The 21,230-nt window shown below is 44.6% G+C and overlaps 1 protein-coding gene across 2 annotated transcripts in view; it reads right to left on the bottom strand.

The window, feature by feature from the left end:
* Positions 1–537: 537 nt before the first annotated feature.
* The window catches only part of atp2a3 (ATPase sarcoplasmic/endoplasmic reticulum Ca2+ transporting 3), a 49,668-nt gene continuing 28,975 nt past the window's right edge, over positions 538–21,230 (bottom strand). The window contains exons 9-22 of one of the 2 annotated variants that reach the window (XM_037119387.1): positions 15,585–15,673; positions 14,506–14,608; positions 13,433–13,564; positions 10,921–11,037; positions 10,482–10,700; positions 9,417–9,752; positions 8,284–8,504; positions 7,979–8,181; positions 7,530–7,615; positions 7,082–7,215; positions 6,250–6,367; positions 5,342–5,459; positions 5,182–5,215; positions 538–5,056 (exon numbers count right to left, since the gene is read on the bottom strand). In XM_037119387.1, the coding sequence (XP_036975282.1) occupies positions 5,211–5,215; positions 5,342–5,459; positions 6,250–6,367; positions 7,082–7,215; positions 7,530–7,615; positions 7,979–8,181; positions 8,284–8,504; positions 9,417–9,752; positions 10,482–10,700; positions 10,921–11,037; positions 13,433–13,564; positions 14,506–14,608; positions 15,585–15,673 (1,881 nt within the window). In that variant the 3' untranslated portion in view covers positions 538–5,056; positions 5,182–5,210. The remainder of the gene's footprint in view (positions 5,057–5,181; positions 5,216–5,341; positions 5,460–6,249; positions 6,368–7,081; positions 7,216–7,529; positions 7,616–7,978; positions 8,182–8,283; positions 8,505–9,416; positions 9,753–10,481; positions 10,701–10,920; positions 11,038–13,432; positions 13,565–14,505; positions 14,609–15,584; positions 15,674–21,230) is intronic. The other variant, XM_037119386.1, reaches the window with a different exon arrangement.

Below are 21,230 nucleotides of genomic sequence, written 5' to 3' on the forward strand. Positions count from 1 at the left end.
CTTCATATATTGCTTATTCTGCTCTGCGCCTGACGAAGATCTCAGTCAGGTCGAGACGCTGCTGTTAGATTTTAACTCATTTTTCCAGCCTTCACTTATTTATTTTTTTCCCCATGCAACAGCTGCAGAAGTTATTTGTTCATGCACTCTCTGAACTCCGTCATGAATAGCTCTGGAGCTCATGGAGATCCTGTTTGTCAGATCTGAAAATAAAAGAGCCAGTTTAAAATCCCCCCCCAAAAAAAACCTTCCCTAGTGGTATCTCGCCCTGCAGAAGGTTTTTTTTTTTTTTTTAATTTCTATCTTGAGTTCCCCCGGTGTGGAGTTTTGTTTGGGGTCTGTAAAGCTTTGAAAATACGGATAAAAACTTCACAGAAATAGGCCCCTCCTGGTCCTTCATGATAATCTGCAAAACCTCCCTGTCAGCAGTTTTTCCGCTGAGACTGTTCCTGCAGGAGAACGTGGGCCTGAAGAAAAACTCATTCAAATCTCATTTAAAAAAAATGAAAAAGGCAGATGAAAAAAGAACACAACGTCTGAATAAATAACAAGATAAATTATCTTTATTTCCACGTCTTTGTCATTTATAAAATTATGTGTCCACATTTAATATTAACAAGGCAATACAGAGAATCCTTTAATTTCTCAGAGGCGGGACTCAGGCTCTAGAGACTGTTTACTCGTCTATGCAGACAAAGAAAATGGGGAACCAGCAGTCAGATGTTATTGATTTGAGCCTGATCACTCCTTCGCTGTTAGTAAAGGTGGTTACTGTTGACAGATGGTACGGGGCTTGAAGAGCCGCCAGACCCAAAAGTATTGTCGCGGGGTCTCTAGAGCCTGCACCCACGCCAAGCCCTTCACTGTACAGTCATAAAACTTCATATCCCAGGATTCATCACTGCTTTTTCGCTCAGTGTAAACCAGACACAGTTCATTCACAAATTCCTGACCGTTCTCACACCGCATAACCATCGCTGAGCTGATCAGCGTCATCGTCATTATTTAGCGTAAGCATGATTCTTGTCTACCTTAAACATGATAACATCATATTCTTTTGCCCTACAGTAAAAGACACAAAACCCCAGCGACTGTAAAAACCAAACGGAAACAATGAAGAAACAACCTTTCTATTCTACAAAACAAAAACAAAAACAAAATGAAATCCTTAGATACCATGTGCTCGAATAAAAAAAAAAAAAAGTTTCTCGCAAGTCTGTCTGTTGTTGGTAAGTAAGTTTCATTGATGTAAGTTATCAAAAAATTAAATATTATATACTGTATAGGTTATTATTACAGTAACAAGGTTCCATGCGATCATATTCTCATCTTCTGTACAGAGTTGAGGATTCAGTAGTAAATAACAAGGCTATACAGACCTATAGTGCCTGGTGGCCAGAGTGCCAGCATGTTACAGAGCCATGGAGACCTGGGACAGGGACAGCTGCTCTGGACAGAGGCGCCACATTCTCATGGTGGTGGAAAAAAAAAAAAAACTTAATAGATGAACTGAAGAAATCACTGAAGATACGTCTTTATGTCAAGTATAATCAAAATCCTTATATAAATCGAGATAAAACCCAGCCTCTGGTCTAAAATGAAAAAGGAATATTCCACCCAAACGCTTTCTCACATTGTCATCAGGCTGAGATGTTTTTGCGCCTGGTGATGTACTTTTCATCAATGAGTGATTTCCTTCGGAGCGTTTCCAATAGCGAGCCCAGAGAGCATGTGGAACTGGAAATGATCTGGATTCGATGATGTCATGCCATCTAAATTTGACTAGTTATTCCCTGGAGTAAGAAAAAATAAAAACATCACCAAGCAACAAAATAGATGACTATGACAGTAGTCATACAGTCCTGTAAGCAACCGCAGATGGACCACTGAAGAGTTTTAAGTGTTTAAGGGTGGATTTTCCTTTGGATTTTAAACCAGGCTCTATGTCAAACTGTGGGAATCAGTACTGCGTGTTGATATCAGGTCTGGAAGCAAGAAGAGGAAGGTAAAGGAAGGAACAACTGCACATTTCTGTCATTAACTCACAATTAAATTCATTTAAAGGATAAGTTCACCAAAAAACTGACAGACCAGCCATCCTTTACATGCCCCAATGCTGATGGAAAGTGTGGGGGAAATTTTGCAGTACAAAAAACATTGCTGGAGCTTCCCAGTAGAACAGCACTGCAGCGTTCTCCTGAACAAGTGAAGTGGATGGGGACTTGTTAAAAAATGTTAAAACAATTGTGAGCAGAACTTAAAACGTACCAAACTGATTCCAAAAGAAGCTAGTTACACCTTTTTTAAAGCTGAAATCCTCACTGTAGCTTCTGAGCTAGAAGTGTTAGCACGCACTGACATAGATACCAAGCCCGACAGTGCAGCGAGGGCTAAATAATGTCTTTTCGTATTAATTTGGAATCTCAGGGCTTCCGCCAGATGAGCTGTATGGAGCAATTTATGTTTGTAATTTATCTTTTTATTTATTTATTTAGATACCTAGACAGGCTGCATGCTAACGCTTTTAGCTGAGCGGCTACAGTGAAGTTTTCAGCTTAAAATAGAGTGTAAATAATGTATTTTCAAGTCAATTTGGGATCTCCGGGCTTCCAGAGACTTGAAGAACAAGCTGCTCTTTTTGTTTTCTTGTGGTACTCTTTACAAAACAAGTCCCAAGTTCTGCTGTGAAGCTCTAGAAATTATTCGTGAACTTAAAACTCCACCATCACCAACTTCCCATCAGCATGAGGGCGAGTACATAATGATTACATTCTCAGTCACGGGTGAACTTATCTTTTAAAGAAAATCGCACATATATCTCCCCCAGGCAACAGGTGCCTCAAAGACCTCGGTCATCAAACATTTTATTACAATTCATTTTACTCATCACTGCAGCTCCTTCTTCCCGTTTCTGGTCCGGCACCTTTACTAAGTTTTTTCTTCCCCCTTGAATGTACACACTCCTCTTTCCTATGCGGAAGAGACCAAACACACCGCTCACCCGGTCCACAGAGCACCAGGGCCCAACGCAAAAACCCATAATTAAGACTTAAAGACACAATCCAAAACCTGGGGTGGGGGTGGGTTCATTCAGTCAAATACATTACTATTAAGTCATTATAAAACGATACCCAAGTGAGTCGCTAAAGCACTGAGAGAGCAGGAGGAGCTGAGGGAGCAGCGCACAAAAGCACAACATAACGTGGTCTCCTATCAAACATGCTTCAGTCCAGGTGGACATTCAGAGTCCTTAAGACCTCGAGTGATCACAATGAACATCACTGACAGACAGGACGCGCATGAGTGAGAGTGGTGGTGGGGTGGGGGTAAAAAGCTAATTAGAGATTAGCAGGAACACATTCATTTCGACCACATACGTCATGTGGAGGTGCAGTGGGCTGTATAAGGCATGGATGTTGAAATGTGCTTAATATATAAATGGTTCACGAGCGAGTGGAGACAGTCAAGCAGTTTGGATGCCGTTCCTTAACTTACTTTAACTACGTCATCTGTGCGATTCAACGACTGAAATCCTATCGAGTCAAATTAGGCAAATTAATTCAAGTAAGGTTCTATGCACGCGCTCACACACAAACACACACACACACCTTAGAGCTGGTGCAGGGTTGGAAATAACTGAAGAAATTAAAGGGAGATCGGCAACACGATGCCCCGAGACGATCATTCCAGAGCATGATCCTGTTGTCCAGATCTACGTTTAATTCAGATAGTCTGACAGCTAAAACTCCACTGGCAGCACAGCACGTGGACATTAAAGTGAGGCTTAACAGGACCAGCTGGATGAACTGGCTGACAACTACTCTACTGATATGCTGGTTTGGTTGATGTTTGACATTTTAATTTTTTATTTATTTAGTTTTTTAAATTAATTTATCTATCCGTGAGCTGGCCTCAGCTCCTCGAATTAAGAGCCGGAAGGAAGCGGCCAAGCAGCGTAAAGCTATTCACACCTTTAGGTGGAGCGATATCTCCACACCCCTAAACTAGAGAGCCCCCGGGAAAAAAAAAAGAAAAAAAGAAAGAAAACATCCCCGACGCCCAGCTGCCTCCTCTACAGAGAGCGTGAAAAGAGAGATGGAGAGATCAGACAGGAGGAAGAGAGAGCGATTCTGCATAAAACACGATCAACCAGGAGTTGGACAAAGAGTGACGGGGGGGGCGGCGCCGTGGCAAACTGGCCAGAGATGCCATTGTGTTGTGCTGACAAGGTCGTGTTCTTGCAGAGCTGGCTGCCAGTAGTGTGGGTGGCAGGAGCCAAAGCCGTACCTCTAGATAATGTTTTTGCGTGTGCGCAAACACACACACACACACACACACAGACACACACACGCACAGGTACGACGGGCTCTCTGCGCTGGCCATGCCGCCTCCAGAGCCGGCTGTTTTCACCTTCCACGTTCTTGCTGATGCCGTTCTTTTTTTCGCCAGTGTGTACGCCAGTCTCTTCTCCGCGCCAGGCCTCTCAATCTCTCTTTTGGTTCTCTGTACTAATTCAAACCCCCCCCCCCCCCCCCCCCCACTCCATCCCCTCTCCTGCCCTCCCACGCCCTGTGTTATCAACCCCGTCCTCCCTCTCCTTCCCTCCCCAAAGTCCAGTTACTGCACCACTATGTTTGTACTGTACAGTCAAAAAAACCAATGAGCAGAAATCTTTAAAAAGCAGAGTTTTATCTTTTTTTTTTTTCTTCTTTTTTTCCTGCGGTTGTTTCTCGCAGCTATAAAGACAGGCCGGTGTCTGCCCGTTGACACGCACGCTCGGCTCATTCGCTCACACACTCGTCACAAAGCCATGCTCGCGGGAACACGCATGCTCGCTCTCTCTCGCTCTCGCACACACACGCCCTCATGCAAGCCGCTGCTCGTTTTCTAGTGGTGGTCTGTTGGACATGCAGGAGTGGGGAACGAGGACAGGGTGGAGAAAAGGTTCCTAGCTCGTAAAGGGAAGAGGGTAGGCGTGTGTCTAAGTGTGTGAGTGTGTTGATGGAGAGGTCTTAGTTCCGCTGCCATCTCCTCCGATATTTCTTGTCTTCGTCACCTGCCGGGGAAAGAAGAAAAAAAAAATCATTTAGAAAACATATTAAGTGATCTGATCAGTCTATAGCTGTGAGTTCCTACGGAAGAGAGAGAAGAAAAGCATGAGGAGGCTGGAAATAAGAGTACCTTTTCACAGAAGGTGAGACAAAAAGAATTTAGGCTGAATTAGGAATGCAGGAGAGAGAAAAAAGAAAAGAGCAGAGGAGACAGTGTCAGTGAGATGTGATTTTCAGCATCAGAAGATTCATTCATTGATTTCGGACGCATGACAAAAGGCTCAACGTACCTTCTAGATGGTTCCTGGACATATACTTCAGTGCCTCATCCAGGAGGATGACCGGGATGGAAATCTTCAGGACCACGATCCACTGGGACCAGCGCAGGGGGGTCACCTGGAAGATCAACTGGAGGACAGAGGAAACCACACAGTCAGAAACGTCCAGTAATGCATCGGACATTGTGCGTTGAAGCATTTTTCAGAGTGGTCCTGACGTCTCAAAGCACAGGAATTGCGGTATATTTAAACCGGGGCTCTACACTGACATGTTTTGGTGTGCAATTAATTGATAATTACCAAAAGTTTTGGAATCTGTGTCACCTCAGCAGACAGGGACAGCATGGCTGCAATGTAATCCATCAGGGCAACTGCGGCTGACGTTATGTCCACTACAAGTGCTTGGTTTTGATTCAGAGCTGGAGAGGAGTTTGGAGTTTACCTCGGGGAATTGCCAACAAAAGGTCCAGAGTCATGGTTGACGACATGATTTTGACAATCCAACTCTGACAGTCGCAGTTGCCCCGAAGGATTTCACTGCAGCCACTGCAGCAGCGTCGCAGCTGCCAGCCGAGGCAGCCTACTGGAACAACTCCAAATCTTTTGCCAAGTATGAATCATTTATACACCAAAACATGTAACTATAGGGCCAAGGCTGAAAAATACCTGAATTCCCCTTTAAGATAACAAACATAAGCAAAAGAAGGCAACACGTGAGCAAATAAAGGAAGCATCTTCAGCAGCCTGACAACACATGTGCAGCGAATTCACAAAATTGCTGCAGAGTGCGAAATCACAACCAGAAAAAGAAAATCTGCCGTTGCACAGAGAGCACAGGTTTCTAGTAGGTGATAAAAAAAAGTGACGAATGTGACCCATTACATTTTAGTGACCCCTGGAATCTTCCCATATATACTTACCGGCAGAGGCTCGACGTAGAGGATTAAGAAGTGCAGGGAGAGGGAGAGGATGATGGCTCCCAGCAGCCAAATATTGACCCAGGGAGGCATCCGGACCAGGGACTGGTTCTCAGACAAACTGTTGGCGGAGGTTTAACATATCAAAACATGCTGACAATGTAGCTGCTCAGCTTGACATGAAGGACTTACATGGAAGTTTTGCTTTCATGTTGCAAAGATCACACAATTTAATTAGACTGTCATCAAAATGAATTAAATGTAACATTAATGTCTATATTAATCATAACAAGTCTGCCTAATGTGTCTCATCTGACAGTTAGCACTGACTGCCTCCGTGTTGGAGAACATATTCACTGGACGTCCAGCTCTTTATTCAAACCTTCCTTTTCCCAGATTCTTTCCTAAATGCCACATTGGCCTTTTTTCGCTTCTATAGGGAGCTACTGACTGACTTGCTCCATGAGCAATCCTGGCAAAAATCACTAGGAGTTTTCCCTTCATACCACTGTTCCTTTTATTTCCTGCCCGCTAAAATAAGCATTATTCCATTTCTTAAGATGTGTGCCAAAGCTTGATTCCCTTGCCACTTTAAACCAAATGCGAAATCTGAAAGATAGGGGCATTATAAACAGTAATGTTGAGCCCGGCAGCAGTGAAAAGAGTTGATGTTTCTGATGGATGTGGTGCTCTCCCCGTCGTGCTCGTGTGATTCTTTGTCAAAGGCAGCGCTGTCTCGTTGGATGACAGAGTCTCCTTCTTGATAAATATCTGACAGACGTGACATTTAAGGAGTGTCCACCCCCGCCCGACATCGCAGCAGAAGATGACTGACCTGTTGAGCGCATTGAACATTTCAATAGTGACCAGCACGGACAGGGCCATGGTTGTGGGGTAGCGTGATTCAAACACCTCACAGTCGATGTCCTTGAACATGGGGTTCTCCTCGGTGCACTGCATGAAGTGTCTCTGTAGGGAGACAGATGGGGGAGTTAGTGCGTGTCTGTGTTTGCATGTGCATGCGTGTCAGCAGGATGTCGCTGGGACCTCCGTGACCTGGTTCGAAGGCGCTTAGATCTGACGGGGTGGTGGGAAACAGCTGCAGAACCTTGGCCTCGTTCCCACCCCGTGCGCAATCAAACCACATGGGTCTCACTTCCTTTCCTATTTCTGCAAACTGCTCCGATCACCCGCATCGCTGTGTCTTGACAGCGGGGGGGACGTAAAGAAGACAGAGAGACGGTACGCGTGCAGAGGAGGCCGAGCAGGGTAACGCAACTCACCAGCTGATAGAAAGACACTTGCGGGCCTTCTTCGTCAAACAGGTACCACCATGTGGCGGCACCGACTGTTCCAAGGCCCACGTATCCTGCAGGAAAAACAGCGGGAGACGTTTGTTTACAGCAGATGTCACGGACAGCGAGTTAGGATGAAAGGGTTTGGAAAATTGGTTTTAGAACACTGTCATTTGGAGATGTGCATACATATATTGAGCTATGTGAATGAAGTGAGCTGCTCAGAGCCTTTCAATTTAAAGCAGCAAACTGCATCTTCCTGGAGAATCATCCCAAGATTGCCATGTACTGTGACAGTTAATAGAGATGGCAGACTCATGGATTTAGATGTAAAATGCATGACATTATTGCGAAAATAATATTTGCATGGCTGACCCAGTGATTTGGACAATTCTGTGACATCACATTACACATCTGCAGGTCAGAGCTAATACTACCTCCTATGGCCAGATATCTGAAGAAGAGCCAGCCGGAGATGAGAGGCTCCTTCGGGTTGCGGGGAGGTTTGTCCATGATATCCAGGTCTGGGGGGTTAAAGCCCAGGGCGGTGGCGGGCAGGCCGTCAGTCACCAGATTAACCCAGAGCAGCTGGACTGGAATCAGAGCCTCGGGGAGACCCAGGATGGCTGTCAGGAAGATGCTGGAGAAAGACAGTGAGGGGGACACACACACAGAAGTCAGCAGAGGACCTCAGGCCGATAGTGAGGCAATGTTCGTACCCAAGCGGGTTTTCGTTCCTCACCAGACGACTTCTCCCACGTTGGAGGAGATGAGGTATCTGATGAACTGCTTCATGTTGTTGTAGATGGCTCTGCCCTCCTCCACAGCGGCCACTATGGTGGAGAAGTTATCATCAGACAGCACCATCTCAGACGCCGACTTGGCCACGGCCGTGCCGGAGCCCATGGCGATGCCTATCTCTGCTTTCTTCAGGGCCGGGGCGTCGTTCACACCGTCTCCTGTCTGTGATGAGAGAAGATTTCTTGTGTCATTAATGCCCCAGAAGACTCACAGGACTGTATTTGCAGTTCTGATTAGGCGGAAAATCCCCGAACTAGACTGACTGTGTACATGTGGTTTGTAAGTATGTAGTTTTGGAAAAGAGATTCACACTCAGGAAAAAATGTATTGATTGAAGTAATAAGAAATAGCAGAATAAATAATTGTTTTCCACAACTGGATGAACAAGCTGTTCTCAGAGGAAGGTGGCAGGGTCCGCCACATATAAGCAAAGTAAAACAATATGAAAATCTTATTTAATTCAAATCTATTTTCCTACGCTCCTCTCTGCTCGTTTATGCCTAAAATACCCACATTACATGTATATTAGAGAAGCGATGGGTCCAACAATCTAACGATGATTGAAAATGAACCGCTATCTCATTATGTTTAAGTCTCATTATCGTTTGAGATCCAGACACGAGGGAAATGGATTAATCCGTCATGGCAGGGCCCAAAGCAGCTTCAGACACTGGAGAATGGTGGAGCCTGTCTGACAGGCAAATGGTGATATTGTTGTCTCCCTCCCACCCGTCTTCCCCCCCCCCGCCGGATCAACCCCTCATCTGAGACGTGCGTCAGATAGGAAGCAGCAGAGCGGGCCGGAGATGACAGCTTTTGATAGCAGTGTCTGAGAGAGCAGCCTCTGAGAGACCTGGAACATGTCATGCCTCACTGGCCTCTTCTCCGCAAGTCATTCCAATAATGCACAGTTGAAGGGAAGGAGAAAAGGTTTTCTTTTTTTTTTTTTTTCAACTTGCAAAAGCCATACAGAAATATATGGAAAAAAAGATACACAATGTGTGGATTCGTAGGAAGCAGAGTAAAGTGTAAAAGTTGAATGTACTAGAAAGAGTCATCGTCACGTCTCCTCACCATGGCAGTGATCTCATCGAATGACTGCAAGTATCCCACAATCTTAGACTTGTGTGCCGGCTCGACGCGGGCGAAGCAACGTGCCCGCTTGACGGCCTCTCTCTGCGCTTCCTGCGGGAGGTCGTCAAACTCGCGGCCCGTGTAGGCCATTCCCATCACATCCTCGTCCTCGCTGAAGATACCGATTCGCCTGCAGATGGCCACAGCTGTGCCCTTGTTGTCTCCCGTGATCATGATAACCCGTATACCGGCCTCGTTGCACAGCTTCACTGACCCGATCACCTCCTTCCTGGGTGGGTCGAGCATGCCCACGCAGCCGACAAATGTGAGACCCAGCTGAGTAGAAACAGAGAGAAAAAGAAAGAGAAAAGTGGGGGGATTAAGGTCGCACAGGACTATCTGTGAACAGAATCTCGCTTCAGTTTCACATAAATTGGATTCAGCTCGTTTTGGCTGCATCAGACAGATTACATTCTACGCAACAAAAGAACGGTTCCGGAGAGGAGGAACCAATTGTACAAGCTTGGATCCAGATTTAATCACCGCCGTGGTTTAAACAAAAGAAACACTGCCGCAAAGATGACGGTAAAAGGAAGTGTTTGACATTTTGAGAATCAAGCTCATTTGCTTTCTTTCCAAAGTTAGATGAGAAGATCAATATCACTATCCTAGCCGTCTGTTAAAGGTGCAATATGTAAAATCTGGCCACTTGTTGAATTCACACGCAGAGCAAATAGTGGGAAGTATATCACCACAGTAACTGCAAACTGCGGCTTAATGTAGCTGCCAAGTTAACTCTTTTAGCCATACAGCTAGCAGTGTGGACCTTGGAGCTCAGTGCACCAAGGATGTGTTGATTTTGAAATTGAAGGGACAGAAGCTTTGGACCAGGATGGACCGGGGCTAGCTGGTTAGCATTCTTTACATGCTTTGCGACACAATCTACAGCGAAAGCATATTACCCAAACTGTCATTGAGTCACGAGTTATTCTTTGAAAAAGACATATTTAAACAACATGGATTTCTGAGCTAAACACCAGATCTTACGGCAGTCCTCTACTGTACCTCATACTGCACAAACTTGCTGGAATTCTCCAAATCCATGTCTTCCTTGCGTGGCGGGGTGTCATGAGTGGCCAGCGCGAGGCAGCGCAAGGTGTCCCTGCCCGTCCCCCAGTCCCTGATCTTGGCCATAAGCTGGTCGCGCAGCAAGGGCGTCAGCGGCACCTTCGTTGTTCCCACCCGCAGGTACTGACAGCGCTCGATCACAGACTCTGGAGCACCCTGTGAGGTAGAATTGACACGAGAGAGGAACATCAAGAACCTCATCAGAACATGTTTGAGTATCATGTTAGTATTTTCAAATGCATGTCCATATATTTGCATCTTTTATTGGCATACTATCTGCTTAATCAAGCAGTATGTCATGCATCTTATTTATAAAACATTTGTTGTTAGAGTTATTATCAATCAGTCAATTTGTGATTGTATTATTCATTCATGCCTTGACGAACATCTTGCTCTGAGAGCCCGGCTTGACAGGGGTGCAGTACACCGACATGGACTTGCGGTCACGAGAGAACTCCAGGGTGAACTCCTTCTTCATCAACTGTCTGATTACCTGATGGATGAAAAAGATGGTGAGAAAAGCAGAAAATACGTCAGCCAAGAAGAGGAAATGGAAAATAAAAAAGTGACAAAGAGCCCCGGGGCTGCACTAAGTAGCTGTATTCGTGGGCAGCTGTCAGGCTGGCAGCCTGTGGGTGACTGAGAGGTTCGGCTGAGCTGCTGACAGCTGAAGGATGACACTTCAGACTGAGCACTCAAACACCTTGTCTGGATGTCTGGCTGCGGCCTCAGATGCCTGCACACGGCATCACATGATAATGGAGATCTGTATGTGGACGGTTAACCATAACAACTGTTCAAAATGCTAACAAAGAGGTAGACTAGACTACTGCAGGTTCACTGTTGGAATTCATCAGATTAAAAAAAAAAAAAAAAACCCTGTTCATTACATACTGCAATATCTGCAGTTGGTGTCAAGTCTTCTCCTGCCAGTAGGTGTCCCTCTCGTTCAGAGTCTGTGCTGATCCGGTACACATGAAAGATTAACGCAGATCATGCTCTCTGTCCAGTCACACTGTTGTGATGTTCACACACCCTGTCGAGGGACTGGAGACGGATGTCCTGAAATCTGTCAGTGTGACAGACTTCTCCTCTCCATCAAACAGGGAGAGACATGGAGGTTTGTCTTGGCATGACAAGCAGGGGAAAATATTCTCTTCCTCCAACTTCCTCTTTCAAGCGGTGTGCACCCAGCAGGGACGTGGAAAAGGTACGGTCATCTCATCTAAAATCTGCTGAGGATGCATGTTATTGTTAAGAGTTCATCCATGTGTCTATTACACAGATGAACCGGGCCGATCCAGGAAATATTCTGTCAGACTTCTGCTTCTCCGCCGCCCCTGCCTTCTGTCACTACAAGGCTCATCACTGATGAGCTTTGTTCTTGCTGGAAGCGATGCCAACAGGGATTGTAATGACCTTTATCTACAGTGGAGTGAAAAGGCTCGCACCCAGAGGTGACAGACTTCAGCTCGGCAGATGACAGGCCCCCTCGGCACTGGAACACCAACAACAGCTTAGTAATCTAATCAAGACGTTCTCTCATGCACAGGTCAGGCTCAGCACTGTCCACGTTGACCTTATCACAGGAGATGAAGTATTATATTACGATAAGCTGGGGACTTTTTTTTTTTTTTTTAAACTCACAAGCAAACAATCATAGGTCACACCCTGAAGTCATACAGATGTGTGTATCAGCAACCTTTATGAAGTAGCCCTTTAGCGAGACACTAAATCCTAACCCGTTGACTCAACACACGTCACTCCGAATAAAACAATGAACCAAATAATAAAATATCACCTGGCGCAGACACGGGGCACATGATGTCACCCCGACAGCCAGGCGGTGTACTGTACAGCATAACGAGCAGAGTAATTACAGTCTTGTTGACATATTCATGCTGAGAAGTGCAGAGCTTGCAGCAGACACGCCAGCTGTTAAAGCCAACAATATGCTCACTGTAGATGAATTAATGAATTAAGATGTGGACTACAGTTCCCACCAGACTTGGTTTGAATACCTCATACATTATTGATCACATCTACATTGCACATACAGTGCTTCACTCCTACAACATTCCAGGACTGCAGCAGAAACACAGATAGTTTCTCCTAGGAGGTCAAAACCTGGCATTACGCACAATACAACCTGACTGGAGATTCATGTGTGTTATGCTACTAACAGCCAATGAAGCCTCAAGCAGCGATGAGGAGCGCACTATGAAGGTCAGGCAAGGTCACTTCTTTGTAATCTAGATGTTTAAAATCTGTGGAGGTCCCTTTCAATCACAGATGCACTGACACTTTTTTAAAAGCTGCTAGCCGATGCAGGTACCTGAATTTGAATATCTGCTGATACTGATGCAAGTTGCTGTCTTTCTTTTCTGTTTTTCGAGACTAAAATATATCCAACCTGAGGACATGTTGAGTAAGCCATCTGTTCTCGGTAATGCGAGACATGTTATGCTAATTTTCTCAGGTTTCTCAGGAACTCAGATTCTTAATTTTATTCCGGGTTACTACTAGTATAGGTTTACAGGCCTGCCCGCCACATAACCCAGTCTCCTCTGATTGGTCAGCTCACACATGCCTGAAACAGTACCGCTAGCAACAACAGGGCAGCTGTGTCAAATCAATTCTTAGGTGCCAAACTAGTCTCTAGGTATACATTATGCAAATGTGTGACATGGTGATGGCGGGGCTACTGACGAGGCATTTCAGGTGTCTATTAGGTCTCCTTTGAGGAGGGTTTATGGTATATGTAAGCCATTTAATTAATGTTCACTTATTTAACAGTTTGGCCATGAGCTTAAAATTTCATTCATCATAAACTTTCACTGATAACATCACAGTTCTTGGTCACAAACTCCTCTCCACATGTAGCCTACCGAGTTGCAGCAGCCTGCCCTTTCCACCTTGCTCAGTCCGGACACATCAGTCTTGAAGACGTTCATCTTCTCCACCAAGGTGGTGAGAGCCGTCTCTGTGGCTTCACCCACCTTCTCATAAACGCCTTTGGCCTGCGAGAAAACAGAAACACGTCAAAAAACATGCAGCTGGACTGGATTCAGAAAGTATTTTTTTCCCCTGAGCGAGCTGAGTGACTAAAATTCCACCCTTTATAGTGACACGTTTTAGAGAAGTCTAAACAGAAACAGACTTGAACCGTCTCCATTGTTACACGTGAGCGACTCTCTCGAAATTGACAGGAGAATGACTCTGTGGTTCATTGAGCTCTGCCTCTGCAAACGTTGAGTCATACATGCAAAGTGTTTTTGAGCGCGGCCCCATCCGCCGAGACGTGCAGCAGGTGAGGTGACGCAGTAATGGCACGCCACACATCATTTGTTTGTTCGTTTGAGGGGGCGCAGACGGCAATATAACACCGCACTCCGCTCCGACTCTTGGCTCCATGGCCCCTTCCTCTCACCTGTACGAGTGTGTTTTGATCTCGCACTCGGGCTCTTTCTTCAAAAAAAAACCAAAAAAAAAACCGTACAAAATTGGTGGCAAAACGTCCATTTAGAAGAAGAACACAAACAGGTAGCCTTGGAGGATATATGGGAGTTGAGAAGTGCCTTCTCCCTGGCCTCTCTCCTCATCACAGTTACCACGATACCATGGTGATGACAAAGAGGTGAGAAAAAGCAATCCAAAGCAGAGAGAGAGAAAAAAAAATAAAAATATATCATAAATCTGGGTAAAATTAGCTCAGCCAAATAAGAAAAGAAGAGAAGGCTTTCTGTCATGTGTTTGCACTCCTGTTCTACATTTTATGGAGTCATTGCAGTGTGTGTATACATGCATTGCATACTGTAAAGACACCTAACCTACACAATCCTGTATTTCTTACAGACGCGTTTATTTTGCATAGAAACATGATGTCAGGCATAGAAGAGAGGCAAATTCTAACTATACAAATATGCAAGTATATGTATGCGTGTGTGTGTGTTTTAATGACCTCATTGTAGTCCAGTGAAGAGTCATTGCACATAGAGCACACGGTGGCCAACTCCAGAAGTCCATCATAGTCTCCACACTGGACGGGCCTGTCTCCTTTCAGTCTGAGAGAAAAATACAGACGCGCACACACACACACACACGTCACTCACAAAAGCAAAATAACTCGGAAAAACACTTCACAGTTCACTACACCTCAAAAACAGGAGCCTCATTAATATGTATGAGTGGGGAACACATTCAATTGTTTAGCATTCCAAAGTTGAGTGAAGAAACAGTGGCTGTACAGTAGTAAACAGTCTGTGTGAATTTGTGTGTGTGTGTGTGTGTATGTGTGCGTGCGCATGCGTGTGTGTGCGTGTTCCTGACAAGCAGTGCTGATTGCATGACAACCATGGATCCCTTCCCAGAAGAGACTGCAAACGGTTGCTAGCGAGGCTCCCACACAATAACCCACACTCTGCTGTTATGAAATCGACAGGTTCATGCCGAGTCAGAATGCTGTACTCACCAAACAGCCAAATAAACAACACGCACACAATGAGCCGCAGACGCTCTCTCCTACCTAATAGCTCGCCACCTACCTACATTCCTCCTCAAACCCAAGTGACCACACAACTGAAAACCTGACGCTTTGTTTTTTTTCCCAGTTCATCTGCCCAAGTGAACGCTTCACTTCAACATTATTAAAACCAAAAGTAGAATAGTTGGAGGCTTTATATGACGGTTACTATGAACGGAAGTAACAAGCACACATAATGTGCAACAGAAGCCTCCAGGATTACTATTTCCCTGGTTTTCACAGAAATTGCCATAGAAACACGTAAAGCAAAGCCAGAAGCATTTTTTGGGGAGTCATTAGCACTGATGTGACAAATCACAGTTTGCTCGACTACAGCTATTTATATTATACTTTGGTTTTTACTCAGAGTTTAATCAGAGCCATGACGATGGGAAAGAGGCAGATAGAATTAAATTTGAGTTGAGAGTAAAATTCTTTCGTCGAGCTCGAAAAGCTCACAAAACAGTCTGCTTATTATCCCCAATAAAAGTAATATGTCTTTAAAATGTGACACTCACATTTGTCCCTCGGGGGCGTACGTCGAGCCAGTAATAGAGAACTCATGAAGGGAGCAGTTTGAATCTTCCACCTTGTCTGCGATGAACATCTGGAGTGGAGAAACACAAACACAAACGGAGGCAATATGGTTAGCTTAATGAGCAAAACTGCAGAGTGGATAGTTAGAGTAATGACCGCAGTGCATTTTGAGGAGCACTTTACCTCCATTCCGCCTTCATTTACATGGTCCCCACACGCTGGAACGCATTTAAAATAACGTGCAGGAGGTGGAATGTATGCATATTTTGTAATGGTGCATCTACAGGATAAAATCTTGGCATTCAATAAGCAATGAAGGTTTATAGCTTCAATCAAGGGTAAGAAAAAAAAAAAACCCACAAACATACTAATATGTATTCTGTATTTTCATATATTTTGATGACACAATGCGCCCCCTCAAAGTGACTTCAATCAACCTTTATTTAAAAAACCTTTTCAAAATTTAAAGCGCAACTATGTAACTTTTGCACCATGGTCTCACAGTGTCAAAAGGGCAGAGCTCCGATCACAGCTCCTGCTCTCTTACAGCAACTACCTCAAATACAGAAACATGCAGCATTGTAAAAACGTCACATTATCCTTCCCATGTGACTCTTATTTTTGTTTTTGCTTTGAACAGTTTGTTCCCAGTTGACTTGCCAAACAAGTTACCATTATTGAACTCTAAATAGATAATCTAAATTTGAACATTCGCCCTTGAAGTGCTACATTCAACAATATGGCTGATTGAATCCAATCGTGACCTTGAAATCAAAGTCGAGTAGAATCACGGATTCGGAAAATTCCAAGACCCCTGGTCCCATGCTCAGGGATTAAGATGAAAATCGTGGTTCAGGAAGTTAATCTCTGAATGTTTAATATAATAAAAACTGGATTTAAAGGGCAGCTCTAAGGGGTGGGCCTGTCCTTGACTTTAATGTGCCCGCAGAGGGGATATAACACCTCTGTTGTCACAGTATGCCAAACGTGGAACTGTAGTGGTGATTTCAGTACATCTTGAGCAGTCAAAATGCCAGAAGTAATTTTCTGCCGTGGTGTATCAGCTTCCAGTCGGGCTGTGTGTGAATTGGAAGGTGGCATGGTGTCAAAACACACTTCAGATAAACAGTGAAGGCTGCAGCTTGAGTAAATACTTAGACACAGGATGCAGCTAACAAAAGACCAATTATTCTAGCCTTGTTTCTTGACTTGCTCCGGAAAAATAAAGAGACTGAAAAAGCATCATTGAAAAGCAAATAGTGGACGTAAACAGGAAGTACTCTGCCTGGAAAAGGGTCACCCAAGAGAGTTCAAACTGCGACCAAGAGTCAAGAAACCCTGACGGCCGAGGGCTTTTATCCACTGCGAGCCAGTCTGTGCAGCAGTCGCTGTAACGTTGCCTTATTCCCCCGATTCCTGAGTATTTCTAAACACGCAGACAACATGGGAGTTGCACCGCTCACATGTCTTGATGCAAAGCTTCATCAGTCACTCGCACTGCCATACGCGCTCCAGTCAACTGCTGGAAAGCAAAGCGGAGAAAAGTCGGGACTCTGCTCTGGAGTCCCAGAGCTGTCCAAGGATCTGCTTTGTTGGCTGCTTTGCTGGCAAATCTTCTTCCTGAAATTCCCCCGGGAAGGGCGGTCTACGATGCACCGCTAATACTAATATAAGGATAAAAACAAGGTGGAAGTGTTGTGCCTGGTGGTTTGTGAGAACGACATACACCGCCATTCACAGCCTAAGGCCTCTCTGTGCGTCAATAGGAATAGGTCACGAGACTGCCCTTGACCTTCATTGCTTTATTAATATTCAGCTGTTTTAATAACTTGACTCTCAAGTTCAGCCAACAGTAAACACACACACACGGAAAACACCCCCATGACCTAATTTAACTTGTCTGAGACTCCATTAAATCCAACTGATTGAAGAATTAATGAAGCAGATACTTCTTTAAATTTGGTTCCTCCGTCACTGTATGTGTGTGTGTGTGTGCGATTCACCAGCACCCACCAATTTAAAATGGAACACAAAATCGATGACAGACTTCGACTGAGGGGTAGCCGTTGTCGTCCCTATCGCACATGAGCTTAAAAGGCCCACTTTAGCCCTTTAAAGGAGTAATTATGACTGCGGCAAGAGGGTTACTACATTAAGTCTACTGATGTAGGCGAGTCTGGACAAGATGAAAGTCAGTTATAAATAACTGTCATAATGAATCATGTTTATAGCCCCTGTGAAATTATAGATTTTGTCAGAACAGGCCATTTTGCATTTGTAATTTTTTGACACCGACAGTGTTGACATTTTCCTTCCCACGCAGGTGAACAGTGGTACTATTGGGACGGATATCATTAGTTACTTTCACCATATCAGAATCAAGTCTGTTCAAAACTTAAAATTCATGAATATACTTTTTAATGGTATGCAGTTTTTTTTTTTTAGTTTTTTTTTTTCTTTAGCAATAGCCATTAAATGGATTTACATTCTGTAATTACCTCTTTTTACAATGCAGAAGTTTCACTGTGAGGGCCACGCCAACGCATAATCAAATGACCCACCTATGCACGAGGGACGCTGAAAATGATATATGCAACGCAGTGCCATCGTTCGTCTCGGTTAAATTGGTCTCACAGTTTTCTGCTCGGCATCTTAACACAGCATCACAGCATTCTTGTGCCCCTGTGTCAATACCAAGTGAATTACTTTTAGCTGATCTCTTGCCTACATGGTGCATATTCCTAAATTTGCACTTCAACTAAATTTGGGAACACAGCGGGCTCAGGCTCACTGGGGCCCTTGTTTTGCCCGAGTTAATTCAGCCCTGCTAGTTCACACTAAAAATGAACAGATGAAACACGGGGTGGCTTATGATGTGAAGCAGGCGCATGAAGCTCACTGGAGTGGTTAGAGTTTAACATACAAAAATGCATCTAGGCAACAAGACTTGGTCATTTTGTGCATTTTTAGAAGCTAATTTCATCTGTTCAATGACAGGCTGCATTGCTCCATAACCTTCTCAGTGAGTCAAACTACATTAACGTGCCCTGCTCTTATCTGGAAAATGTCTCATATTCATTCACGATGGAAGAAAAGGTTAATTACTGCCGGACCTCTTTATCACAGCATTGCGATATTGTTTGGCTGCACTGTAATCAGACACACCAGTTGCTCCACTGTTGTATTTCTGGCACAGCAGTTGCTCGGGGACTGTTTGCAGTATAATTAAAAACACACCTGAGGTCACCAGCACTAACCATGGGTGTCGCTGAATCAACCAGGATTGAATATGAGCAACTTTAAGTTCAAAAAGCCATGTAAGATTTAAAAGGTTAGCCAGTCAGGATTGTTAAATACTGATTGACTGAATCTCTGTCTTCTAGTAACCAGCTTAAACCTCGGGCAGCGAGGGAAGCCTTGGGACATTAACTAAGTTTAAAAGATATCCCAAAATTAACATTAAAATTATGACTGAAATATTGGCACCGCACACCACTGATTTCCCATATTTTTGTTAACCAAATTTTCATTTCATTTTAGGCCCCAGGCTTGGAACTCTCTGTTCCACTATTCTACAAATCAACAATGATGATCACTCGGGGACCCGATAGCCTCCACGTAAACACACACCACACGCACACAGCAGGGCCTAAGGAAGAAAATAAGGTTGCTCTTTCATCTGTGGTCAGTTTTCTACCAGATCCACTGTGGTCTCCAAGGAAACAAGGCCCGGTGTGATCCACGTGACTCAGAGGTGGCACAAGTTTGAGTTCTGCTACTCATTTCCTCTGAGCTGCTGTGGGGATGAATGATGAGTAGCCCTTCTTATGTGTGAGTGTGTGTGTGTGTGTGTGTGTGTGTGTGTGTGTGTGTGTGTGTGTGTGTGTGTGCGCGTGTGGAGGGAAAAGGGAAGTACAATGTCAGGATACAGAAGGGAATCCCTGGAAATCCTGTGGAAAAGGGGATGCCCCTGAGGCAAGGGAGACACATGGCGCTATCAGGGCCACTGGCTGGAGACCAGTCAGAGAATAAGCACAGATGGATAATCCTGAGCAAACAGTCGTGCGGGCATTCAAACCTTGACGCACAAAAAAAACATGAAAAAAAAAAAAACTGTCACAGTGTGCATGCGGAGTTAAGCAAGCACCCAAATTGCTATCTCCAGGAAACACCATGATGAAAAAGAAAATGTAAAGCGGAAGTTTGACTTGTATTTGTGAGAGCTGGCGTGCGTATGCGCCTCCTTATCTCCCAGCAGAGGGCCGAGAGCAGCAGGCCAGGGAGTACAGGTGCAGCCAGAAGTCAATATTTACCAGCGGCGGCCTGCCTCGCTCCGCTTCTGTCCGGGTTGGTTCCCTGTACGAGGGAACTCCCTGCCGCTACGCATTAATCACACAGATACTCCGCGTCATCTCGGTGGGCAAGGTGAGGGAGGAGTGCTCATATGGCAGGAACACGAGTGTCTGCTGTGCAGGAAGTGCAAAGACCTCTGAAGCCAACTCCACGTTGAAATGGCAAGGATATAAAATGTGTATGCAAACTGACTGCAGTGAGTCATATCCATTACAGCCAATGCAATGCATTAAAAGTGTAATGTGCAAGAGTTGAAAACATTCAAAAATGTACTGACATTATCAAGAGAATGTGAAGAAATAGCCGTTTTGAGATTTTGTTGCAGAGATATTTAATTATTTTAGCATGCCAACCAGCGTGCCCCGGCCTATCCACGTCCAAAGCTCCTGTGCTAGCAGTGCAAACACAAATATTCAGTCCCAACTGCTAGCTGCACGGCTAACTGAGCTAACTAGCTGATGGAAGCTACGGTCAGAAGCAGTTATTCTGGAAATATCCTGTATACTTGATTTGTTTTGAGTATGAATTGCACAAGATGCTCATTTTTACATATTGAACCTTTAACTTCCATCATGAACATTCACCATTATCATCTGTCGTCACACTGGACGCTGCTCAGCAGAATCCATCTGTAGGATCACTTTAACATGTGGTCAGGTTTCAACTGACTGACACGTGTCTCGGGCTGCCTGTCACATTCAGCCTGCTCCGGAGCCCTCATAACCTCAACCAAGGCAACACATCTCTGCCCAGCTGTGCTTTTCATCCAGCTTCAGAGGTAATATCGGCTCCAGACTGGAGGTCTTTATGTGTCCTGTGGAACCCAGACCAGGTCTGGAACAGGAAATTATGCTCAGTCTAATTGGTTTGGCTCGGGCCTCGTTTTATTGTTGTGGGTCTCAGGTTCGCGTGTTAATATGTCTAATACCTGTGCGGATCCAAACTGATGCGAGTCTTCGCAGCATAAACCCTGATCACGCGGTCTGTTCTAATCATCATGGGGGAGAGGAATTTAGGAAAGCAGTATGATATCATTAATTCTAATGAGTGACAATCCTTCTTGGACTTTAATTCAAAGATGATAAATAGTTAGAGAAGGACTATCTGTTACTTCCAAAGCTGGAAACAGAAGGTTTACATTGATAGTGCAGGAGGTGAAAAAAGCACATTCAGTCATTTCTAGTATTTAGACTTATCGAATAAACAAATCATTATTTGGAATTAGTATTCTATGAACTCATTTCTGGAACATTAGAATTGCATTGCTGTTCTTT

This window comes from Acanthopagrus latus, chromosome 13, assembly GCF_904848185.1.
Source record: "Acanthopagrus latus isolate v.2019 chromosome 13, fAcaLat1.1, whole genome shotgun sequence".
Taxonomy (NCBI): Eukaryota; Metazoa; Chordata; class Actinopteri; order Spariformes; family Sparidae; genus Acanthopagrus; species Acanthopagrus latus.